General features: G+C 50.3%; 1 protein-coding gene across 1 annotated transcript; it reads left to right on the top strand.

Moving 5' to 3' along the window:
- Nucleotides 1-1,209: 1,209 nt before the first annotated feature.
- On the top strand, nucleotides 1,210-2,987 carry LOC100282821 (uncharacterized). Its single transcript, NM_001155727.2, has 2 exons — nucleotides 1,210-2,407; nucleotides 2,674-2,987. The coding sequence occupies exons 1-2, from the start codon at nucleotides 1,270-1,272 to the stop codon at nucleotides 2,688-2,690; spliced, it is 1,155 nt and encodes a 384-aa protein (NP_001149199.2). The 5' UTR covers nucleotides 1,210-1,269; the 3' UTR covers nucleotides 2,691-2,987.
- Nucleotides 2,988-26,769: the final 23,782 nt, after the last annotated feature.

A 26,769-nucleotide genomic window follows, 5' to 3' on the forward strand; every position in this document is an offset into this window, starting at 1 on the left:
AAGGGGAATATACCGGCTGGGAGGCCGGCGGCGCGACGACGACGGCGGCGGTCGCCACGGGCGCGCGACGACGGCGGTGGGCGCGGCGGGCGCGACGGCCGTGGGCGTGGTGGGCGCGGCGAGCGCGAGCGGCTGGCGGTGCTCGCCGCGGGCGCGACGGCGGGTGGCGGCGCGACGGCGGCGAGCGAGCGTGAGAGAGAGATAGTGAGAGTGAGAGAGAGACAGTGAGTGAGGGCGCCGTAACAGCTATTAAAACGTTCTTTGCCGAGTGCCCGCGATCCGGTACTCGACAAAGATTTTTTTTAAAATTAAAAAATAAACTTTGCCGAGTGCCGGATCTCGGGCACTCGGCAAAGGCGTCTTTGCCGAGTGCCCGAGATCCGGCACTCGGCAAAGATTTTTTTAAAATTAAAAAAATAAACTTTGCCGAGTGCCGGATCGCGGGCACTCGGCAAAGGCGTCTTTGCCGAGTGCTAGCTGTAGAGCACTCAGCAAAGATGTGTTCTTTATACTTTGCCGAGCGCCAACAGACAGGCACTCGGCAAAGATGTGTTCTTTATACTTTGCCGAGCGCCAACAGACAGACACTCGGCAAAGCCGCCTTTGCCGAGTGCTAACTGGACAGCACTCGACAAAGTATATTTTATTTTTTTTTATTTTTGGCAACCAAACTTTTTGTGGTGTGTTCCTACACTATGTAGACCTACAAGTACCATTTTGGTATAACTATAAAAGTGTTTTTTATAACTATTAGATTTAGTTCGTTTATTTGAATTTCTTCAGAAAATTTACATTTGAACTGCAGGTCACTCGAAACTTAGAAAACCGTGCATGCAAAAATAATATTCATGTTACTTAGCATAAGTTACGACCGATTCCAGGAGCGGACCGGAAATTTCGAGCAACATGCTCACTAAACATGGCCGTGAACTTGTCATCCACATGTTTAAAAATTGTATAAAACACAAACAAAGTCAGAAAATCATGAAACTTGTCCACGTGTCATGATATCATATGTACAGGCTGCGATAAAAATTTTAGAATGTTTGGAGAAAGTTGTGGGACACTATGTGTAGAAACTAAGATAATTAATATATATATATATATATATATATATATATATATATATATATATATATATATATATATATATATATATATATATATATATATATATATATATAGTACGGGCAAGCGGAATTGAAGCGACGGGCACCGGTAAGCAGTCTCCCCAAACCCAAACGCCGCGACTACAGCAACCAGCCAACCATGGCCAGGCCTCCTCCGCTGAAACTCCCGTGCGACCGCCCGCTGCCGTATCTGCACGACAGCCTCATCGATGAGATCCTCCTCCGCGTCCCGCCGCACGACCCTGGGCGCCTCGTTCGCTGCTCGGCCGTCTGCAAGCTCTGGCGCCGCCACCTCACTGACCCCAACTTCCTTGGCCGCTACCGCGCGTTCCACAGGGTGCCTCCCATGCTAGGCTTCCTCTTCAACCTAGCCGATGGTTGCTTCGTTGTGCGGTTCGTCCGCACCACCTCCTTCCGCCCTCGTACCCTCGACCACGCCGGTTGCTACGTGCGCGACGCCCGCCACGGTCGCATCCTCTTCTGCAACATCATCAGCGAGAAGAGAGGATTTCACCTCTTCGTATGGAGCCCCGTCACGGATGAGCGGTGGGGGCTGTACATACCGTTCCCGTTCTACCATTTCGTGGCGGCTGTGGCGGTGCTCTGCGCTAAGGCCGCGCGCGAAGGGGGCTGTGACTGCGACCACCTCAACTGCCACAGCGGGCCCTTCCTCGTCGCATTTGTTGCCACCGACGAAGATGGGGTGACGTGTGGCTGCGTCTACTCCTCGGAGACCGGCGCCTATAGCATCATGACCTGTGCTCAACACCCCAATGGTACCGAGGACATGGACACATTGGATCCCGTCGTGCTTGTGGGAAATAGGATCTACTTCCCCGCTGGACAGAGCAAGACCATCGTGGAGTACGACTTGGGTCGCCAGAAACTCGCATTTCTCGAGCCGCCGCCGTTACCGCACCAAGGTCACGGTATCCTCATGCCGGCAATGGGAGGTGGTCTGGGGTTCGCCAGCGTGCGGGAGTCCTGCCTCTACATGTGGTCGAGAGAGACCGGTTCTGATAGAACTGCGGCGATATGGACGCAGAGCAGGGTATTGGAACTCAACACACTGCCCGATTGCGAAACTGCGCTTGGCTTCAGGGAGAGCTTGATGGGGGAAGATGTAGCTGTGGTTGGCTTTGCGGTGGGCCTCGACGTCATCTTCTTGAGGACAGATGTTGGCGTCTTCACGATTAACCGGGAGTCAGGCCAAGTCAAGAAGATGACCAGCATAAGGCCCGACCTCGTCTTTCCTTACATGAGCTTCTATACTCCAGGTAATTTCTAGTAGCCCTGTACAGCATTTCTTGCTTACTTTCAACAATTTGTCACTGTGGATACTCAAGAGAATCGAGGTCATAAATGCACATATTAGCACTTGGAACTGGCTAGATACTGTTGATCCAATTTCTATGGCCAATCCCAAGCACACGCCACGCCACAAAGGAGCCCGATCACATTGATTTTTGAAATATCACGACTCAGTTTGTTGGAATCTGAGCTATGGCATGGTTATGAGTTTTTATCAATTGTGGCTTTTCAGATCATGCTACGGGCTGACCACCAGTGCCATGATGAGAACACTGGGATCCATTCATTCCATGACGATGAACCTTCAGTCGGTGCATTGCCTTATGGCAGACACATGATGCTTTAAGTGCTTCGTTTTTAGTTGAGTATATAAGCAAGCGAAGAGTCAGTGATCGTGGCAATTAGTTGTCTCCACTCCTGTTGAATCCTTAGGACCTGGACTGAAATCTGTGTCAGGTTAACATTCAGATTTTATAAATTCTTTGCATATGCTTGGCTAGGGAACTTGTGGAACTGATACATAAATCCACCCTTTTTCCTGCAGTGAATATCTGCTGTGTGCTATACAATCATGAATGATGCTATGCGATTGTATCCATCATGACATGAATGATGCTATGTGAATATGTATCCATGACATGAATGATGCGTTTCGTGACCATAATTCACGTGCAGCACAGAAACATATCTTATATCTACAATATGGCCAATTTGGCAATTTCCAATGACCAACTAGTGCTAAACTATTTCATTGACATGCTACTACAATTTATAAATTCGTTATGAACTGCATTGCATATACAAGTGATAGTCTCAAGCCCCTTTTCTAAAAAGTCTGTTCTAGAACTCTGCTGAAGGTTTTGGAGCACCACAAGTAGTTTGCTAAGAATTAAAGATGCATGCAGATAATAAATCTATATTTTCACTTGAAACATTATATTTATTACTAGTTCTATGCCTGTGCGTTACTACGGGAGCATAAATAAAAGATAGCAATATGATTGCCTGATTTGCATCAATATAATCAGACATACTCCCTCAATTCTTTTTTTATTTGTCACGTTTTAATTCAAAAATGAACTAGCCGATGACAAATATTTGAGAACGGAGGTAGTACTTCTGCTGTATGGAACTACATGTTGCCTCCATTGTGAGTAGTAGCATTTAGAGTTAGACGATGAGGTAGTATTTTCTGAACCATATTGATAAGACAACATGCAAAGCTTTTTCGATAATATTTTCCAGATGTTGTTGCTATTTTCGTTTTGATGTGAATTGCATTTGGTCTCAACAACAACAAAAAGAATATCTCGAATTGTCCAATCACACAAAAGTTGAAGTTTAGATTTCAATTTATACTGCAGTATACACTTAAAACCACTAAGTTAAAACTATGATTGCAATTTCCAATTAATTAGGCACTTCAGAAAGCTTCTCCCTCTGAGTTGCATGCATGATCCGTGAATTGCATCAAAATACATAAGTTTTGTTCGATTATGGTCAACTTCATGATGAAAACATCATCAAAGGTCTAGGATTTCTGGTAGCTTATTTTATTTTGTGGCTGCTTGTCTTTTCTTTTTGAACACCATGCAATTGTACTGTCTCCTATGTTACAAAATCAGAGGCCAAGCCACTGGCACCCTGCCTTCCTAGTTCAGAGTAACAGTTTCCTTTTAGTTGAACCTAAACTACATAATATAATGGGAGGTAGTGACTCCTGTTGGACCTTGATCTATGAATACATGTATGTGTAATGGTAAATCTTAGGAGGACTTCACCATCATTCAGATTTTAAAAAGTATCTGAAAAATGATGAGACAATACTATATGAGTTGGTCAAAGAACTGAAGAGTAACAGGGTACCTAGACAAACAATCTGAAAATTTTATTTGTACAAAACATGCTACACAAATGCTTGTCAGGTTATATGAAATACACCAAGAGATAATTCCCTACAAAAATATATATGAAATAAGACTTGAAATGTTCATCCTTAGTAAAGAAATTGTTTTACCTTATAATTCCTTGTTGCTCAAAATAATGAAGCTTTCTGCCATAATATCTCGCTTCATGCCATAGCATCAACATGTTTCTCTTCCATGTTCTCGCCTTCTCGGTGCATTGAACACTACCATTTTCTGCAAGAGCTCCTGCATGAGTAATGTTTGTGAGCTTTTAAACTCGTACAATTTAAATGTAATAGGAAGCTTAAAAAGGTTAGATAACAAATGCCTAGGACAAGAAGTTCAAAAAACAAAACCTTTTTTAACTGATTACGAAAGAGCTGAAAAAGGCTTTCCAGTCACATGTCATTATGCTTCTTGCAACCGGAAAAACGAAGTTAAGCTTAACCAGGTCCATTATCACCATTATTGCCACAAAGTTCGTTTCTTCGTAATGAGCTTAGATTGCAAAAAAGAAAAAAAAATTGGAAGGCCTTGTGCCGAAGGTTCGAAAAACACATTCCAGAAACTCGTTATGTAGAAGGTAGAATAATTCGTTAAAAAGAGTTAGACCGGCAGTTGAACAGACGGTGTAGGCTATGCGCGCTAATTTTTTTCGTGACCCGCGCCTCTTCGCGCCCATTCGGTAGAGCGAGTGAGGATGGGCCACATTTACTGACCTCACCCACCTGTTGCCAAAATTTTTTGCAACTCTGAAGCATTTTCTCCACTACTGCTTCAAAGACTAGTTTCGAGAAACCATCTTCGGGTAGAGATTCTCTAGATGGCTAGGATCCGTTCCACTGCTAGACTGATCACGTCGACTTCTTCGGAGGCACTTCAGGATACCTTGCTGATTTCCGAAGCCATGAAGGCTTTGTCTTAGTGGCGGACGCAAGACCAAAATTCATGGGAGGCCAAAAAGACCGCATAACAAAATCCCCAAATCAAGTAAAACCATAAAAACTACTTTTGCATTGAATTCAAGCTTCATATCAATACACGTTAGAAGTTTAAAGAAGAAAACTATATGAACAAAATAAGGAAACATACTGCTAAGTTCTTACTGCCTGAATCGAAGTCGTGCGTACCTTATGTAATGTCTATCTCTTTGAAGAGTGAGATGTTGGGTAAGGGACGGGTTACGCGATGTCTCCTAACTGGTTCACCAAGCTCGTCGGCCGCCGGGATCAATCACATCGTCGCGATGAGCGAGATCGGGACTACTAGATGGTCTAGCGGCGCGACGATGATGAGCGGGATAAGGGCGTCGGGAAGGGAGCATCCGAACGGTCTGGCTTGAGCAGCGTCGTGATGAATGGGGATTGATGGATAGATGTGAGGACAGGAGGAGGATAAGTGTCGAAAGGACTAGACCGATCCGCCAAGTTGGCCCAGAACAGAAATTTTTAACCCATCCAAAACTTAATTTTTCTACACTTAACAATAGATGTACATTAGGTATAATAGGTTATTGAAAATTGAGGGGGCCATGGTCTACTTTTCTGCCCTTTGGATCCTCCTTTGCTTCGTCCTCAGCAAAGCTTGTGGAGGACTTGCCGAAGAACAGGCCATAGTAGGCAAGTTACATTGAGATGGGCCGATCCACATTGAAGAAGAAAGATTTGCAGGTGATGAAGAAGCTTGGTTACTTTGTTAACAGTGTCAATGTGCGGCTACATGGGGAAGACACGACTTCGAAGCCCAAGAAATACGAAGTTGTCATCTACAAGTGTTTTTTCATGGCTGGACTTCGGCTGCCATGTATCAACTAATTGCAAAGATTTTGCATAAGTATCAGGTATTCATGCATCTGCTGACACCAAAAGCTATTTTTCGCATTGGCGTTTTTTCTAGGCTATCCGAAGCCATGGTGGATGCAGCGAGGTTGATGCATTTTGTAGAATCCATAACTTGCATCATCAGACGAAGGCTAGAGCTTCGGACAAGCTTCGCAACAACTTCGAATGTTACAACTTTTTGTATTGCAAAGACACAGTCACCCTGACTCTACCGTACCGAACAAAGTGGCATGGGGATTGGAGAAAGGAATGGTTCTACGCGGAGGTTGATTCTGAGAACAGCGAAGATTTTAAAAGCATGCTGATGAATCCTTTGAAGAGTGGCTTCGGTCTAAAAAGGCCAAAGTGTGAAATGGGCGAGGCTGCCGAGAAGTGCTATAAAATTTTCAACACAGTTGCTGAGAGAATCGGCTCTCAGTCTCTTACGACTTGATTCAAGAAGCGCTTGCCTACAATATTTTTTTCCACTCGAACTGGGTGGAAGCTACCGAAGGAAGTGAAGGCGAAGGAACATAACTTGTCACGCTAGCATTTGAGTTTAAAGAACAAGCTTCATACAAAGCTCCTTCTACTGGGTGGTTGAAGTTAATAGAAGAGAGGTGTAACGAGATTGTTGGGAACTATCTTGTGAGGGAACACCAAGATATGTCATCCACCTTCAAGAGCAGGGGAAACTCAAGATGAACAGAGTCATGAATGCCATAGGGTTTGAATACCCTAATTATACAAAGCTGGGGAAAAAGGAAAAGGGCCACGAAGGCCAGCGGAGATAGGGCAACGAAGAAGACTACTAACAATGATACCGAAGATGAGGAATTGGAATATGATGAAGAGTCACCTTTGGGCAAGGTCGTATCTCCGAAGAAGAAAAAGGCCAAAATTGCTGAGAAGAAGATTTTGGTCACGCAAGAGCAAGGAAAGGGGAGCACCACTACTACTTCGTCGCTTGGTTCTACATGAATCCTTGAGGTAATGACTTGACCTCTACCGTTCTCCACTCTGAGTCCTTTGGGACCGATACTGACTTGGTTTATGCCGACCACGAAGAGTACTGACAAAGGTGGCATGTTGGGGACTTGTTCTTAAATGCTATGAGTTAAGAACAAGACAACACAAAAAATGTTAAACGTTAACGCCCTTCGTCCTTCGAGACATTATTTCCCTTAGGATATAATGATCTTCAGACGAAGGACATGAAGGTTATACCTTCATGGTTGCAATATACGATAATGAAAGGAGAATTATATGAAATGTAAGAGATAACACGGATAACCATGTAATATTATCAGCTTATTTCTATTTTATTATCATGGACAAATAGAAATGATATCAAATTACGAGTGTACCTTCGACTTGATGGAAGGTAAAAGTACAAGTGTGACACACCAGCAAATATAAGTCAGCGTGAACAGTACGGGAGCATTGTTCATCTATTTATAGGCACGGGACGCAGCCCATGTAAAATTACACCCATGCCCTTTACATTTGCTAATGACTCTATAGTGATCCATCGAGGTCTAAATAGCCTTTTCCCTTTTAAGTCGGTTCCCTTTTCTGCTATCATGCCGAAGCTCCCTTGCGCATAGCTTCGGCTCTGCGTCAACCTTCGTATTCTTTGTGCTTCTCACACTGTGGTTCTGATCCGAGTCCGAAGGTACCTGTTCATGTATTATACTCCAGAAACATTGTTAAATCATGTTTTCGAGGACCTTCGGAAGACGAAGGCCCCCAACAGTAGCCCCTCGCAATATTAATTTGTTAGAATGACGAATTCAGATTGCGATATGGACGAAGGCCCTAAGCCGAAGGTCCGAAAAAACACCTTCCCTTTGCTAGAATAGCAACAATCAATGACAGATGGGGCCCTCCGATTTGTAGCGCACTGGGCATATAAATAAGAACTCACCCCGAGCACATTTGGTATGCTACTTGTCGCCTGTTTTGTTTGCTCAATTTTTTAGCTCTTGCCTACAATCGCTTGCTTGGTTTTTTAGACTTTCTAAGCTTTGGCTTGAAGAACACATTTTCGCCATTTCCGAAGAGAAGATGTCTCAAGACAAAAAAAAGTTGTTGCTGAGACAAAGCTGAGCGAAGAGGAGAAGCTCCTTGAGGAGAAGACTGCTGGATTTGTTGAATCAATAGCAAAGACAAATATAGAAAAGATTACTAAAGAGATTCTAGAAGGATTATCTGAAGATACTGATGACAGCGACAGTTATGATGCAGAAAGTGGAGGCGAAGACTCTGAAGATCGGCCCTAGCGACCAAGTCATGTAGTCTTCGGGAAATCGACTATCAAACAGAGTCATCTTGATAATATGAGAGGAAGGTATTTTCGAGATATGTCTATTGTGAGGGTTGACAACAGAGAAAAGACTGTTCCTGTTCCCAAAGAAAATGAAGTCGTAATCTACCGAAGCTTCTTCAAAGCTGGACTTTGGTTCCCCCTAAGTAGATTAGTGGTTGAAGTTTTAAAGATATATGAGATTTTCCTTCACCAGATTACTCCCGAAGCAATTATTAGAATGGGAATCTTCGTCTGGGCCGTGAGGAGTCAAGGTTTAGAGCCAAGTGCAAGATGTTTTTGCAGTATGCACGAGCTTTCGTACGAGACGAAGCCCTGGGGCAAGGAACAATATCATAACAATTTTGGGTGCTATAGCTTCGTTGCTCGCTCTAGGGCAAGCTACCCGGTGCCGACATTTCGGAAAAGATGGCCTGAAGACTGGATGAAAGAATGGTTCTATGTGAAGAATGATTTAAAGGCGAGAGAAGATATTACAGAGATCATCATGCGCCCCATTTGGTCCCGCTTCAGCCTTCGGAAGCCAAAGGGCCTTCAGCACAGTTTGCTCTTTCATTGGAACAAGAGATTTAGTTCAAGAACATGTAGCCTACAGGATATGACCACTGATAGACAGCTGGGAAATGCCAAAGGAAACCATCACTAACCCTAGCGAAGGTGGTTTAGTTCGATTGAAATATACCTTCAGGTTTGGAGACCAATTTATCGAACCAGACGATGACTGGTTGAAGTGTGTTGAAAATACTAGTGATGAACTACTTGGAGCTTACTCCAAGTCTGAAGATAATGCACTATCTGCGGCCTTTGGGAGCCGAAAAAAGAAAAGGCTAAATAGAGTTTTTGATGCTATTGGGTTTGTGTACCCTAACTATCGGTACCCGCCGCGGGGGCAGAAAAGAAAGGGTGCAACTTCTGAGAAGGCTGCTGCTTCAGCTGCTCCAAGCGAGTCTGCGCCGAAGAGGAAAAAACTGAAGGTCCTTACCCACCGATCGCGCTATATTGAACCGGCCATAGTGCCTGAATTTGATGGTGAGACCTCTTCGGCTATTGAAGCCAGAGGACCTGCTCTTACGCAGAGGATTGAAGAGCCGGCTGCAATGCCGAAGGCTGACAAAATTGAAGAACCGAGAATTGAGGGGACGAAAACATTAGAAGTTCTAAGCCCTTCGGCAGGAGTGGAGACGTCGAAGACACAAAAAGGTCTAGCAGCGACCCCCAAGAGAAAAAGGATGGCTAATGCACTAGATGTGTTGGAGACAATAAAAACTTCAAGCTCTACTCCAGGGAAAGTTGTCAAGGCTTCGAAAACGCAGATTGAAACCGAGACAAAGCTGACCGAAGCCGAAGCTACAATGAGCTGGGCCGACGCCGAAGCTGGGCCTTCAGAGCCCACCAAGGAGAAATCCTCGGAAATTGGAGAAAAAGCAGCAGAGGAAGAAGCTATAGAACAGATTTTGCCTGAAAAAGCTACTGCTCCTACTCCCGAAGCTTTGAAAGAAAATATTGAATATATTATCCGTCATGCTTCGGGAAAAAAACTCTCTAAAGAAGAAGAACGAGAAGCTCAACACTATGCCCAGAAGCTGAAATATCCAAAGGGGGCATTAGTATTCAACGGCAGCGGAGAAAAGGATTTCTTGTATTGTCTCCCAGACAGCAAGGAGATTTCTGTCTGCCGGGAGATGAGCAGAAGCTTTGGATTCCCGACATTAGAAGACGGGCTTTCAGTGTTGTCAAAAGATGAATTGGCCGACAGTTTAGCATATAATAGTATAAAGGTGTGAAAATCAATTTTTTGTACTTAAAAACGAATTTTTTTCATTTGCTTATACTCAATACCGTACTTCTTTTGCAGGGCCTGATCCTTAGCAATGCCCTTAGGGCGCAGAAAAATACCGAAGACGAAGGATGCACTATAGCTCTGAACAACCTTCATTCAGAAGTAATTGAACTAAGGAACGAAGGTCTTGAAAAAGATAAAATATTAATTTCATTGATGAGCAAAATAAAATAAGACGAAGCTACTTCCAAAGCCCAAGCTGAAGCCCAGAAATGTGAAATTGAAGACCTTCGAAAACAGCTGGCTGAAGCCAAATTAAAATGCGCTGTTGCCAAAGCTGAACGAGATGCAGTGATTACTGGAAAAATTATTGGGAAAAACAGTTGCAGAACTTCGCTCATCAAAAGAAAGATGTTTTGAAAAATCTGTGGAATGCGTGAAAAAGATAAAAACTAGCTTCGCCAACGTTGGCGCATATTCAAGCGAAGATAACTTCATACGGGGCGACCCCGAAGGCCCAATTGAGTGGATCAGCAGCGAAGCCGAAGCTTTTGAAGAAATTTTGAGCGACTGCGGGGACGTCTATGCCTTCTCTGGTGCGAGAGGAGTTGCAGCTATTTTGGAGAAACCAGGGTGCGAACATGTGAAAATTTTGGCCCAAGCCAAAGCTGTTTTCTCTGTTGACGATACGAAGGACCCCTCGGCCAAAGCAAGCTTAATAGGCGGAAAATTTTTCACTGACATCTGGGAAAATGGCAACCGAGGGATGGCCCACGAAATAATAAAGAAGAGCGAAAACGATACTCATGACGCTAGGGAAGCAACGAAAGCAGCTGAAAAAGCTGCGGAACTCGAAAGGCGGATGTTGGGGCGAAGGCAAAGACGCCACCCTTCGCTCGAGGCCTTCGCTGCAGCCGCTGGTCCGACAGAGACAAAGCGGGCAGGGACACCCTTCGCAGGACTCGGCACTTTGACGAAGGCCTGCGGCGACGTCCTACCACGGCGCGTCCTCGTTCAGTCCCAAGGCCCACGTGCGATCTGGCCCATTGTAACGGGCCCCGCGTGGCCGCCTCTGTATTACGGGCCTAACTTGTAAAGGAATACTTGTAATTACGGTCTGTAACCCTGCTTTATGGGAATATTCTGGGGATAAAATAGGTGTCTGAGGGCACATGCGTCCTTAACACAAGACGCTGGGCACTCAGATACCTATAAATACCCCCGCACAGTGCCCGTGAGAGGCTAGATCAACAGAGCTATTGCCCCCGTGCACGTAACCCTGTTGTCACCACTGTTCACCCTTGTTGGCCTTCTTGCTGCAGAGAGCGAGTTCCAACATTTGGCGCCCACCGTTCGTGCTACGACAAAACCACCCGCGATGGCACCCAAGAGAGCTAACCCCAAGGCTGACGAGGCTGCGAAGGCAGCACTGCTGGCCGCAAGAAAGGGCAAGGCCCTCGTCCTCACCCAATCCACCCACCAAGAGCCCACTGAAGACAATGTTCCCCACACCGGCGAAGACGACACCTTCCGCACCTGCGGAACCGAAGGACAGTCACAGCCGCCCCCAGGCTTCGCCCCACTGGAAGGCGCGGACCTCACCGAGGACGGCGAGGTCCTCGGCGTCTCAACAGAAGAACAGCTGCAGCTGCGCGCCCTGCGCCTCAGGAACCGCAATCTCCAGAGGCAGAAAGAGATACTGGAGGCCAAGCGCCAGCGTGTGTTCGCATTAGCCAAAGTGCGGCAAATGATACGCGACGAGGAGCAGAAAGCCCAAGACCTCGAGCGCGAGATCGCGCTGATGCAGCGCGAAGGCCACCTCGGTCTACAGCAAGAGCCACCCCTCCAACAGCGCACACAACCGGAGGACACGCGCGAAGGCCACCTCGGCCGGCAGCATGGCCCACCCCTGCAACACCGGGCGCAGCCGGAGAACCCGCGTTTCCCCCAGCATGACTACGTCTCCCAGCACGGCGCGCCATTCCAAGGGGTCAACTACCTCGACGAGCGAAGTCCCCTGGCGCCACACCTACAAGTGACGCCTTGGCCGGCTAACTTTCGAGCGGGGGCATACCCCAAGTACAACGGCAGCACCGACCCGGCGCAGTACATCATGAGTTATCAGGTCGCCGTTGCATCAGCCGGAGGAGACGACGCCACAATGGCGAAGTCTTTCATCATCGCACTAGAGGGCCCAGCACTCACCTGGTTCACCAGATTGCCTCCGCTGTCCATTGATTCGTGGAGAAGTCTCAGGGACAAGTTCCTCCTCAACTTCCAAGGCTACCGTCCAGACACCGACGCTTTGGCCGAGCTCTCGCTTTGCAAACAGCTGGAAAAAGAGACTCTGCGTGAGTATTACCGCAAGTTCTTAACACTCAAGTCACAGCTGCCCTCTGTCGATGATCAGATCGCTATCCACTACGCCATCAATGGCCTTCGGGCTGGCGTCCTCTACAGCCATTGTATCAGAGATCCACCAAAGAGCTTGCAGGAGCTATATCAGCTCTTCGAAAAATATGCCAAATCCGAAGAGCTCCACCAGCGCAAGGTTGAGTCACAGCGGAAGCCCAAAGATGCCCCGCAGTCCAGCCGCACCTGGACGAGGGCTCCGCAACCAGACTCCGGTCGAGATGGCCGCAGTCAACAGCAAGTGCACAACATCGTCAACCAACAGCCTGCTGTTGATCCCCCTCGCCGCCAGGAATATCCCCCTCAGGGCCGCGGAAACGGAACTCGCGGCAGGGGTCGAGGGCGGGCGCAACAGCCGCCGCACCGATTCTATTGCCTTTTCCACGGCGAAGACTGCGCCCACCAGACCAAAGACTGCCCCGAGACGAAGGCCACCAGAGACAGAATGGCGCGGGCGCAGCCTGCCGACAATCCCAGAATTGTCGCGCATAATTACCAGCCACCCCCTCCACCATATATTCACGCTCCCGCTCCGCATCCACCGCACCACGCTTACCAACACCATCAGGAAGTACAAATCGTACCTCCTCCACCCCCACCACCACACCAGCAACATCAGAACATCCCCCATGCCCCAAAGCAGGAAGACTTCGCCGATCAACCATATCGCGGAGTCATTCACATGATAACAGGGGGGTCTAGCACTGACTTCGACACCAAGCGGCAGAAGCGGGACCACTACCGCAGCATCAACCATGTCGCCGTCACTGGCCCAGTCGTGCAGACGAAATGGTCCCACATACCGCTAACCTTCGACGCACGAGACGTCGACCTGCGCAGCGCCCCCCACATCGACGCTATGGTCATCAATTGCAGCGTGGCAGGCTGGGACTTACACAAAGTCCTAGTCGACAACGGCAGTCAGGCGGACATCATCTTCCTCCACGCCTTCGACCGCATGGGTATAAGCCACAGCTTGCTGAAGCCTTCGGACAACCCGTTGTATGGTTTCGGCGGCAAGGGCACCTTTCCAGTTGGCAAGATAGAGTTGCCCCTCTCCTTCGGTGTAGCGCCCAATGCCCGAAGTGAGCAAGTAACCTTCGACATTGTCGACATGGTATATCCATACAACGCCATCATGGGCCGGGGCTCCATCAACAAGTTCGAAGCTGCCATCCACGGGTTGTACCTATGTATGAAGATACCAGGCCCGCTAGGCGCCATCACAGTCTACGGCAACCAGCAGACGGCGCGCAACATTGAGCGGGACTTCGTGCCCGGTCAGAGAAACGTACACTGTCTCTCGACCCAGCGCGAGGTCCCTGCGCCGGCCAGCCCAACCGACAAGCAGCACGACAAGGCGCAGTTGCAGTGCCAAGACGGGACCAAGACTGTCCCCCTCGATCAGGCCACACCCAAGCAGACAGTAACTATCAGCGAAGACCTCACCTCACTTGAAGAAGACAAACTTCTCTGCTGCCTGGCCAAGAATAAAGATGTCTTCGCCTGGTCTGCCCTCGATCTGGTCGGAGTCAGCCGAGCCATAATTGAGCACAGCTTGGGCATTGACCCTTCGGTGCGACCCAAAAAGCAGAAGCTTCGCAAAATGTCAGACGAAAAGACAGAGGCCGCCAAGGCGGAGGTGCATCGCCTCCTGGAGGCTAAATTCATCGAGCCAGTGGCTTACCCCACGTGGCTCTCCAATGTCGTGATGGTGCAGAAAAAAAGCGGAAAATGGCGCATGTGCATAGACTTCACCAGTCTCAATAAGGCCTGCCCAAAGGACAATTTCCCGTTGCCGCGGATCGACAAAATAGTCGATAGCGCGGCCGGATGCGAGGTCATGTCCCTCCTCGACTGCTTCTCCGGCTATCACCAGATATACATGAAGGAGGAAGACAAGGCTAGCACCAGCTTTATAACACCCTTCGGCACTTATTGCTTTGTCAGAATGCCGGAGGGTCTCAAGAATGCCGGATCCACCTTTTCCAGACTCACCAAAACAGTGCTCGAGGGGCAGGTCGGCAGAAACATATTCACATATGTGGACGACATCGTCGTCGCCAGCAAGAATAAGGAGGACCATCTCGCCGACCTAGCAGAGACATTCGCGAACATGCGAGATGCACGACTCCGCTTAAACCCGGAAAAGTGCGTTTTCGGTATTCGCCAGGGCAAGATATTGGGCTACCTGGTGTCCCGCCGCGGCATCGAGGCCAACCCAACCAAGATCCAGGCCATCGTCGATATGTCGCCTCCGCAGTCCGCCAGGGACGTCCAGCGCCTGACAGGCAGGATGGCAGCTCTCAACAGATTCATCTCCAGGTCCGCCGAGCGAAGTCTCCCCTTCCTCAAAACACTCCGCGGAGCGAAGGACTTCGCTTGGGGACCGGAGCAAGCAGCGGCCTTCGCCTCACTAAAACAGTACCTGTCGGAGCTGGCCATCCTCACGAGCCCCGACTCCTCGCTCCCCTTATTGCTCTATGTCGCGGCTTCGCCGCACGCAGTCAGCGCGGCACTGGTACAGGAGCAGACAGTCGAGGGCGCAGTCAGACAGTGCCCTGTCTACTATGTCTCCGAAGTCCTGACACCGTCCAAATGCAACATGACAGAGCTGGAGAAGATAGCCTACGCAGTTGTTATGTCCTCGCGCAAGCTGCGTCATTATTTTGAAGCATTCAAGGTCCGAGTCACCTCAGACAGGGGGCTCGGCGAACTATTCAGGAACCCGGAGGCATCAGTGAGGATTGCCAAGTGGGCAGCCGAACTCTCCGGCTACCACATCTGCTTCGAGCCCAGAATAGCTATCAAGTCGCAAGTCCTGGCAGACTTCGTCGTCGACTGGACTGGGCTAGTAACGCAACCGGACCCATCCACAGAAAAGGTCTGGACCATCCATTGCGACGGTGCATGGTGTCATGCGGGGGCAGGCGTCGCTGCAGTTGTCACCTCGCCAGCCGGAGTCAAACACAGATATGCAGCACGCCTCAGCTTCGCTCTGGAATCCGACAAATGCACAAACAACATAGCAGAGTATGAAGCAGTCATCCTCGGCCTCCGCAAGCTAAGGGCCCTCGGAGTCACCACATGTATCATCAAAACAGACTCCAAGATAGTTGCCGGTCAGGTCGAGAAAGACTATGCAGCAAAAGACCTCGCCCTCATGCAATACCTCGCGGCTATCCGAAGTCTCGAGAGACAATTCAAGGGATTCACCCTGCAGCATGTGGATAGGGCCAAGAACGAGGAGGCCGATGCCTTAGCCAAGGCCGCCGCTAGGGGCGAGCCCCTGCCCTCCGACGTGTTTTTCCACACCATCGGTACCCCAGCTGTCCGGAGCCCCGAAGGGCTCCAGATAACTAATGATAGCGAAGGCCACCGTATAGTCAACCTAATCATGACAGAAGACTGGAGGGCACCAATAACCCTGTTCCTGCAGGGGTACTATCATCCAGCCGACGTCAGTGAGGCAAAGCGCCTCAGACACCGAAGCCGGGACTTCGCTCTGATCGAGGGCCAACTGTACAAAAAAGGGGTCAGTCTGCCAATGCTCAAATGCGTCACCGAAACCGAAGGCATGCAGATCCTACGCGAAGTCCACAGTGGCACGTGCGGCTCGCACGCAGGGCCAAGGGCCCTGGCCGCCAAGGTGATCCGTCAAGGGTTTTACTGGCCCGCAATGATCTGCGCCGCAAATCGGGTCACGAGGTCCTGCGAAGCCTGCCAGAAGTTCTCCCCTCGGTCAGGCAACCCCTCGCAATATACAAAGCTGATTGCCCATACATGGCCTCTCCAGCGCTGGGGCCTGGACATCGTCGGGCCCCTGCCCACCGCTCAGGGGAACCTTAAGTTCGCCTTCGTAGCTGTCGAATACTTCACTAAATGGATTGAAGCGAGGGCTGTTTCCACAATCACATCAAAGACTGCCCAAAAATTCTTCTGGCAGAACATCGTTTGCCGCTTCGGAGTACCGTCCGAGCTAACAGTCAACAACGGCAAACAGTTCGACAGCCAAGATTTCAAGGATTTTTGTTTTTCCATCGGCACCAAGCTCGCCTTCGCTTCAGTCTATCATCCGCAGTCCAACGGGGTCGTGGAGCGCGCCAATGGGAAAATATTCACAGCTGTCAAAAAGATGCTCCTCGATGAAAGAAAAGGCAGGTGGACCGATTTATTACCAGAGGCAGTCTGGGCGCTAAACACAACCGAGTGCAGAGCGACCGGGTTCACTCCTTTCCGCCTTCTATACGGATCGGAGGCAATGACCCCGCAAGAAATAAAGCATGGGTCCCCGCGTACAGTTCCGTCAGCCGTCCCCGACGTGGATGAGCCAACTTCAAAAGATCTCATTGACGGAGACCGGGTCTTCGCCTTACAGGCCCTGAACAAATATCAGGCCCAGACCAAAGCATGGCGCGACCGTGCAGTCATCCCGAGGGAGTTCAGCGAGGGGGACCTCGTACTCATCCGAACAGCTCGGACGGAGTCCAAGGGCAAATTGGAGCCCAAGTGGGAGGGCCCCTTCATAGTCAAGTCAAAAGCTTCCCCCAGTGCTTACAGGCTCACAACGCCAAACGGCGAGGACCTAGAGCACTCCTGGAACGTCGACAACCTTCGCAAATTTTTTGTTTGACCCATTTAGGGCCGATTTCGCCCTTGTAATTCGCCGCAAACAATCTTGTACCGGCCCGCACTCTTTTCCTCCCGGGGGGTGAGGTTTTTAACGAGGCGGAGCCATGTAATATATGTGAGAAAAATCCCCCGCAAAAGCATGTGTCGAAAAAAGACCGCAACAACGGTCTTCGGCATTCGACCAATTCGAAGTCACCGCGAGGCTAAGCGCTAGCCACCCTCGCGTGCGACCAATCCGCGCAGAAGTCGCCTAAGGGTGCAGCCGGACTTAGCACAACAAGTGCGCAAAAATCCGAAGTCTATCGCGAAGACTATCCGCGCAGAAGTCGCCTAAGGGTGCAGCCGGACTTAGCACAACAAGTGCGCAAAAATCCGAAGTCTATCGCGAAGACTATCCGCGCAGAAGTCGCCTAAGGGTGCAGCCGGACTTAGCACAACAAGTGCGCAAAAATCCGAAGTCTATCGCGAAGACTATCCGCGCAGAAGTCGCCTAAGGGTGCAGCCGGACTTAGCACAACAAGTGCGCAAAAATCCGAAGTCTATCGCGAAGACTATCCGCGCAGAAGTCGCCTAAGGGTGCAGCCGGACTTAGCACAACAAGTGCGCAAAAATCCGAAGTCTATCGCGAAGACTATCCGCGCAGAAGTCGCCTAAGGGTGCAGCCGGACTTAGCACAACAAGTGCGCAAAAATCCGAAGTCTATCGCGAAGACTATCCGCGCAGAAGTCGCCTAAGGGTGCAGCCGGACTTAGCACAACAAGTGCGCAAAAATCCGAAGTCTATCGCGAAGACTATCCGCGCAGAAGTCGCCTAAGGGTGCAGCTGGACTTAGCACAACAAACGCGCAAAAATCCGAAGTCTATCGCAGGAGCCGCCTAAGGGCGCAGCCAGCACAGTATAACAAAAAGCAGAAACAACAGCAAGACCAATCAATCAATCACACCAGACAAAGTACACAGCGCCCTCGCAGGCACAGGCACGCGAGGGCACACAACTCCATTTTACAAGCCTTTACACATACACAAGCGAGGGCACCACGCCCTACATCGGCTCAACCTTAGGAATAATCCCCATCTCTCTATAATTAAATAACATTATCCTAAGCTCCTCACCCGCAAAAAGGCTTCGCAGCTCCCCTTCCCCTACACCTGGGGCGGCCGGCAAAGACAGCAGCTCCTGCCGGCCAGCCCTACTAACGCGAAGCCGAGCCCCTTCCTCCGCACTAATCCTACGCTTTGCAACCGCCCTTCGTCGTCGGTGCCCGGTGCTAGGACCGGGCACGCCTGGCGCGTCCGCAGCATGTGGTGCAGCCTCCGCCGCAGCCACGTCCAAGGCCGCAAAATAATCCAAGTCCTCCTCCGACGACTCCTCAGTCCACTCAACCGAGCTCCCAGAGTCAGTAACATCAAAAAACTCAGAAACAGACCCACCACATTCATTTCCATCTTCCGCGGTCGAAGCCGCCAAAAACTCAGTGGTAGCGGTTGCGTGCGCAGGCCCAAAATCTTGAACCTGCGCAGCAACCAAAATTCAGTACAACATCCAAAAATCCCTCAACCCTAAACACCACCTATGCCACCTGCGAAGGCCCGGCCGCTGCGGGAGCCTCCGCCGCTGCCTCTGCTGGATCTTCAGCGCTCGGCACAGCAGCTGCGGGGGCATCTGGCGCGCCTTCGGCCACCTTTGGGGGAAGGTCTTCGCCGGCCGCGGCAGATGCAGGAGCGCCCGGTGCATCTTCTGCAGTCTCCGGGGTCGGTCCCGGGGCGACTCCAGTCGCGGCCTCCGCAGGGGTCGTCTCCGGCTCAGGCAGCGCGCTGTTCAGCGCCCCGAAGTCGTCCACCCGCTCGCCGCGCTCCGCCTAAAACAAAACGCACAAAAACTCAGCAAACACACGCACAGACCGCATCCAGCAGACGCCGGGCAAACGACAACGTTACCTGAGCCCTCGCAGCCTCGGCCCGCGCCCGGACCACCTCACGACCGTACGAACCCCACATCCGGTCATAGAGGGCCCCGGCGGATTCCTTCACCACGGGGTCTTCGACCTCAAAGATATCACGCCCAAAATCCTCATCCACCTGGTCGAGGGCCTCAAAGTGCCGGCAGCCTTCGCGAGAGAGCGCGTTCATCGCTGCCTCGCAGGTGACCAGGGAGGTGAACGCCATCAACCCCGCCAAGACAGTGGGGAGCTCCTGCAGTTCCTCCTGCACCCATTCCAGACAGCGAAGCCCGGCCTCTCGCTCCGGCACCTCGAAGTCACCCGTCCGCACACCCAGCTCGCGATATGAAGTCATGAGCTGCGTGCGCGTCCGTTCGGTCTCCGCTCGCATCGCGGCCTCGGCCCCCTCCGCGCGGCTCTCCTGGGCAGTAAGCCGCCGCTGCAGCTCTCCGGCGAGCTCCTTGGCGATATTGCCTTCCGCCCGCGCCAGCCTGGCCTCCGCCTGCGCAGCCTGCTCTTTGGCGATGGCTTCGTTGGCCTCCCTCCTCTCCCCCGCCAGCTGGCGCCGGAGGTCAGCCTTCTCCTTCTCAAGGGCGGCCACCTTCTCCGCCAGTTTGCGGCACTTGCTGTCGGAGGCCGACTTCTCACGGACAGCGTCCGCATGTTGCGTCCGAAGTCTCTCGACCTCGGCAGACAACGCTGCCGTAAGGGCCCCCGACGCAGTGCGGCTGGTGAAGTCAGCCACCTGCAGAACACACGTAAGGTCGTTGTGTAAAAAAAATGTATAGCTCGGCGGACCTGACTCAGCGCCTCCGTCGCTCGACTCAGCGCCTCCGTCGCTCCCTTCAGCCGACGGGTCGCCACGCCCGCCTCGTCTCTGACCAGCGCGAGGGCAGACACCTCGCCTCCAGCGCCAAGGGTCTCTCCCCCCGCCTTCGGCGCTGGCGCAGCCGTCGCGATCGCCGCGCCAGGCACAACTAGAGCAAGCGGGCCCTCGTCCGACCCTGCAACGCGTCAACAAATTAAAAAAAAGGTATATATATATTCATATAGACTTACCCCCAAGATAATCCTCCACATCAATCTCGGTGCCGAAGTCGGCAACGCGTTTGCCAGGCGGCGGTAGCGATCGGGCCGCCTTCGCAGCCTCCGCCACCCCGCTGACAGACGGCACCACCTTCGACAGCTTGGGGCCTCCGGCGCCCACCGTCGTCTCCGGCGCCTTGCCAGGCGCGGAGGCGCCCACCTTCGTCGGCAGCGGCGGCTTGCCTCCGCCGGAGGCCTCAGCCTTCGCCGTTCCCCGCTGCCTTTTCGGCCGGGCTTCGTGAACCCTCACAGTCGCCTGGCGTTTTCGCGCCGCGCCTTGGCGATCCTTGTCCATCACTGCCCACACAACATGACCGATATTTCGCCCATAAGGAAAAACTTTCCACCGATGAACCATACGAGATGTAAAACAGTCCTCCTCAGCCGCGCAGGGGATAGGAATGTTTTTAGGCCAACAACCCCCGGTAACCCTCAGCATCCGAGCCGAAGACTCCCGGAGCTCGGGCGAAGACATCCTCTCCCCCGGGGCCGCACACGTCCTCATTAAATCTCTAGCGAAACTATCAGACACCCCAAGTCTTCCCATCGCAGTACCTAATTTTCTCTTTTTCGAGGAGGCGGCGGCCACCAGCGCAGGGTCGCCTCCAGTCTCCACCGCCGGCTTCTTCCCACGGCGGTCCGCTTCGTCTTGACCAGGGTAACCGTCGTACGGCAGTTGATTTAATTCGAAGACCCTGTTCAAACGTTCATTTGACCCGCGGATGTCAAAGCTGCGCTGGCCTTCCGTCCTCGGCACGTAACGCCCCACGAGCCGCACCGCCAAGCCCTCCGCATCACGCACAAAGGCGGCCGGGTCACGGTTTCGCAAATTCAGTGCGAAGGCAGGACTTCGCACCACCCTTCCTCTGTGAAAGGGCATCTGGCGAGGGCATACTTCGCCCAGCGCCCAGCCGTGCGCCAAGGGCCAGACCCCGTACGCCACGAACTCTTCAACTAAATCTCGACCGCTGCTCTGACCGGCGGCGCACCGAAGGGCCCCTTCGTCTGCATCCTCTTCTGCCACTTCATAAGGTGGATACGCAGAGTAATAGTGAGAGCACATTAAGGACACGGGAAGCCCTTCATGGCCTTCGACAGTAGCCTCAGCAACATAAAACCAAAATTCATTCCAATTGCCCCACTTGTTGCGGGCGCACGGGACCAACTCCACTACTGGCATTGTGGTCTTGCCGGTCTTCGGCGTGAATGTGCATGACCCGAACTGGGCAACTCCGTCCTCAACCATCCTTTTCTGCCAATGCAAACAATAATTCTTCGCAAAAACTTCAACTGACGGCTGTCCGCCGTACGAAGTCGTCGCCCAGACATACTTCGCCAGCGCCACTATGGCGTTCGGTGTCAGCTGATGTATTTGAACGCTGAATCTACGCAGGACTTCGCTGACAAAACGGTGCGCAGGCAAGCGGAGTCCGGCGACGAAGAACGCCTCGAAAACAACCAACTCGCCCTCCGGCTCGGGGACTTCCTCCGTCCCCGGAGCACGGGCGACCCTGCCGCCAAAGTAGCCCAACCGCTGCATATCTTCAATACGGGCTGACGTCATCCGTGACACACCAAATTCAACAGAGTCGCCGGCGCGCAACTCCTCCACCTCCACGTTACTCAACGTCTCCTCAGACGAGGCGGCGGCCGGCGACGCGGCGTCGGCGGAGGAAGAAGAGGATGGCATTGCTACGTACCGTCGTCGGCGGCGGGCGGTCTGCTTCACTCGAGCCAGAACGCCGGCGAGCTAAGGGAGCAGCGGAGGAAAAGGAGCAGCAAGACGGCGGGCGGCTAGGGTTTTACAAAGCGCGGAAGGCAGAGTTCAAAAAGCGCCGCCCCCGCCCCCTTTTTATAGGCGGGGCGCGGCTCTTCGGGAAACCCGCAATTCGACAGGCCGCGACGCTTCGGGAAACCCGCAATCCAACAGTACGCCGTCCATCAACGGTCACATCAAAAACCCCCGCGGAACCACTTCGAGCGAGGGCAGCGTCTCCGCCATCTAGCGACGTCTTCGGCACCAGGTGACTTTGTCGAACTGGTCCCTCGGAGGGCAAATGTTGGGGCGAAGGCAAAGACGCCACCCTTCGCTCGAGGCCTTCGCTGCAGCCGCTGGTCCGACAGAGACAAAGCGGGCAGGGACACCCTTCGCAGGACTCGGCACTTTGACGAAGGCCTGCGGCGACGTCCTACCACGGCGCGTCCTCGTTCAGTCCCAAGGCCCACGTGCGATCTGGCCCATTGTAACGGGCCCCGCGTGGCCGCCTCTGTATTACGGGCCTAACTTGTAAAGGAATACTTGTAATTACGGTCTGTAACCCTGCTTTATGGGAATATTCTGGGGATAAAATAGGTGTCTGAGGGCACATGCGTCCTTAACACAAGACGCTGGGCACTCAGATACCTATAAATACCCCCGCACAGTGCCCGTGAGAGGCTAGATCAACAGAGCTATTGCCCCCGTGCACGTAACCCTGTTGTCACCACCGTTCACCCTTGTTGGCCTTCTTGCTGCAGAGAGCGAGTTCCAACAGCGGATAGATATTACTTAATAGCTTTTAACTTTATTGTTTGTTTTTGTGACTTCGAACTGATTTACGTTTTCTACCACAGTTGAACTATCTCCTCCCCAGAGCCCTTCGAATCATTGGCCGACCCAGAGGCAAAGGAATCAACATAAATTATTAACATGGCCGAAACTATTGTAGGCGAAGTCGTTACCCAACTGCTGACCGAAGCTGCAGATAAAGTTTTGAAAGAAGAAGAATAGCTATTGTAAAAATATTGCTAGAATATTAATGTAACATTTGCTGGACTATGCTTGTAATATTTGGTGCTCATGGGTTTTGAATGTAATATATAAATGGCTTTGTAATTCATTTCTTTGCGATGCATGAAACTTCTATGTACATACCGTTTTTGAGCCTTCAGCGAAAAAACACCTTTCCTTCTTTTCATGCTTCGTAAAGAAGAGCTTTTATGCTTCGTAAAAAATCCTCCAATCGTGGCAAAAAAATTAATGCTTCGTCAACAATAGATTTTTTCCTCCACATCAGAGCTGATGAAGCTGCATTTCTTCAAAACTTATTTTGTGCCTTAGCACAATTTCACTTTTTTGAAGCATTCTCCGAAGGTCAACATTGTATCCCCTTCTTGTGCCATTGATGCAATATGATGTATGATGTTATGTTATGCGAAATGATGTGATGATGTTATGCTATGCAAAATGATATTTGTGTCGAAGACACACACTCACATCTCCATAGTGGAATACACAATCTTTTTGCCGTTTATTTTTCGACTTCACCGCTTATTTTTCGGTGTATCAGCGCTGACTTTTCGCTGTAAGTTCTGCATTCTCTTAGGAACGTCTTTTGAACTTCTGCGCCTTCTATTTCAGCGGTATTCACGTTGACTTTTCGCGCTTCGCCTTATATTTCGGCGGTATTTGGCTCTGCATTTCCTTTGGAACGACTTTTGAGCAGAAAACTTACACTGCGCTCCCTTAGGAACGACTTTTTGTAGCTTCAACAAACTTACGTTGTGTTCCTTATAATGACTTTTTGTAGCTTCGGTGATACTTGTAATGTGATTTTTAGCCCCGCGTTCCCTTAGGAACGACTTTTGTGCTTCAGCGACTTTTTGGACTTCGTGAGTATGTGGAGAAGATATGTTTTACTTATGGCAAGAACGAAGCTATTACAAAGAAAATGACAAGAAAACTAGGTTTTCAATAATTGTTCCTTATTAAAAAAAATGACAACAAATGCAAAAACTATTTCAGGGGTAGGATATCTCTTAGTAGATATGTTTCGATTCTGGCACAGTACTGTTGACTGTGCGAGCTTCGGACTCCTCCCTGAAATCTCGCTGCTGATGGGTCTGTTGGCTCCTTTCTGGCTGTTGGCCTCGTGAATATGCAGGTTGTAGTGGTGGCGGAGGTGGAGGCTGTGGCTGACTAGCCGAAGCAACAGACGCTGCAGGATGGTTACCCACATACTCTGGTATGTAGGGTGAGTGATATGAAGCAATATGCATGACTTGCTTCGGCTAGTTCTGCTGAGCTGCGGCTTCTGCTATTTCCTTTTGTTTCTGAATGGTGACATGGCACATCCTTGTAGTATGGCCCTTGTCCTCACCACAGAATAAGCAATAAATTTTTCTAGGTTGATCCCCAAACCTTCCTCTGAAGCCCCTGGCGCCTCTGCCTCTTGGAGCTGGCGACCGAAAATAGCTTTGTTGCTGCCCCGAAGCTTGCGAGGAATATTGTGGCATCTATTGTTGACTTCCTCTGTCGTGACTCTGGGTGGAGTGGATTGTCCTGACATGCCTTGGGTGGATCCTCCCTCTGAAGCCCCTGGTCATCTTAGAGAACCTGTAGGCTTCTTCCCTTCTTTGACGAAAGTCATTGTCATCGTGAATGTATTCATCCATCTTTTGGAGCAGCTTCTCCAAAGTCTGTGGAGGCTTTCTAGCAAAATATTGGACAGTAGGTCCTCGACGAAGCCCCTTGATCATGGCCTCAATGACAATTTCATTGGGCACTGTAGGCGCTTCTGCTCTCAGACGCAAGAACCTTCGGACGTATGCCTGGAGATACTCCTCATGATCTTGCGTGCATTGAAACAGAGCCTGAGCTGTGACTGGCTTCGTCTGAAAGCCCTAGAAACTTGTCACCAGCATGTCCTTGAGCTTCTGCCATGAAGTGATAGTTCCTGGCCGAAGAGAAGAATACCACGTTTGAGCCACATTCTTAACTGCCATGACGAAGGACTTGGCCATGACAGTTGCATTGCCCCCGTATGAAGATATGGTTGCTTCATATCTCATCAAAAACTACTTCGGGTCTGAATGCCCATCATACATTGGAAGCTGAGGTGGCTTGTATGATGGGGGCCACAGGATAGCCTGCAGTTCTGCTGCCAAGGGAGAAGCATCATAAAAAAAAAGGTATCTTGATTAAAATCATCATACAATCTATCGTCGTTGAACAAGCCTTCTTGATGAAGCTCCCTGTGTTGGGGCCTTCGATCTTGCTCGTCTTGAGCAAGGTGACGTACTTCTTCAGTGGCTTCATCAATCTGCCTTTGAAGGTCAGCTAGTCGGACCATCTTCTCCTTCTTCTTTTGCACTTGCTGATGAAGCATCTCCATATTTCTGATTTCTTGGTCCAACTCATCCTCCTGGGGTGTTGGACTAGTAGCCTTCCTCTTCTAGCTTCGGGCCTCTCGAAGAGAAAGGGTCTCTTGATTTGGGTCCAGTGGCTGCAGAGCGGCAGCCCCTAGCACTGAAACTTTCTTTGGTGGCATGACAAAGGTCAATGCTTGCCGAAGGTGGTCGAAAAGAGTTCACCGGATGTGGGCGCCAATGTTGGGGACTTGTTCTCAAATGCTATGAGTTAAGAACAAGGCAACACAAAAAATGTTAAACGTTAACGCCCTTCGTCCTTTGAGACATTATTTTCCTTAGGATATAATGATCTTCAGATGAAGGTCATGAAGGTTATACCTTCATGGTTGCAATATACGATAATGAAAGGAGAATTATATGAAATGTAAAAGATAACACGGATAACCATGTAATATTATCAGCTTATTTCTATTATATTATCATGGACAAATAAAATGATATCAAATTACAAGTGTACCTTCGGCTTGATGGAAGGTAAAAGTACAAGTGTGACGCACCAGCAAATACAAGTCAGCGTGAACAGTACGGGAGCACTGTTCATCTATTTATAGGCACGGGACGCAGCCCATGTAAAATTACACCCATGCCCCTTACATTTGCTAATGACTCTATAGTGATCCATCGAGGTCTAAATAGCCTTTTCCCTTTTAAGTCGGTTCCCTTTTCTGCTATCATGTCGAAGCTCCCTTGCGCATAGCTTCGGCTCTGCGTCAACCTTCGTATTCTTTGTGCTTCTCACACTGTGGTTCTGATCCGAGTCCAAAGGTACCTGTTCATGTATTATACTCTAGAAACATTGTTAAATCATGTTTTTGAGGACCTTCGGAAGACGAAGGCCCCCAACATGGCCAATCTTTGAAAGGCAAAGATATTTTGTTTGAAGAGGAAGTAGAGAGTTTGCGTATCTATGGTGTTGGAGATGCTACCTTCGGAGGTTCTTCATCCTCCGAAGAAGAATATGAAAATAAAATCACCGAAGGTGGCAGATCTTCAGGTCATGAGAAAGCATAGGAAGGGGTAAAAGTGCCAAGCTTCGCACTGGAAACACATACGTTGAACCTACCCAATCCACTAGCAAAGAAATGTATGAGCTTGGATTCTTCATGAGGCATCTTGGTGGTGGGGAACTGAATGACAAGGAGGCTTTGGAACTAGAGAATAAGGTTGAAGCCATGGGTTATGGACCTAGAGCTATGCTCTTCGGCGGGGAGGACCAAATGCTTAATTATGTGCCTG

This window comes from Zea mays, chromosome 1 (assembly GCF_902167145.1).
Source record: "Zea mays cultivar B73 chromosome 1, Zm-B73-REFERENCE-NAM-5.0, whole genome shotgun sequence".
In the NCBI taxonomy this organism is placed as follows: domain Eukaryota; kingdom Viridiplantae; phylum Streptophyta; class Magnoliopsida; order Poales; family Poaceae; genus Zea; species Zea mays.

Bases quoted from the DNA above. Each gene is read 5' to 3' on its own strand.
- LOC100282821 (NM_001155727.2), top strand. From the start codon at position 1,270: ATGGCCAGGCCTCCTCCGCTGAAACTCCCGTGCGACCGCCCGCTGCCG.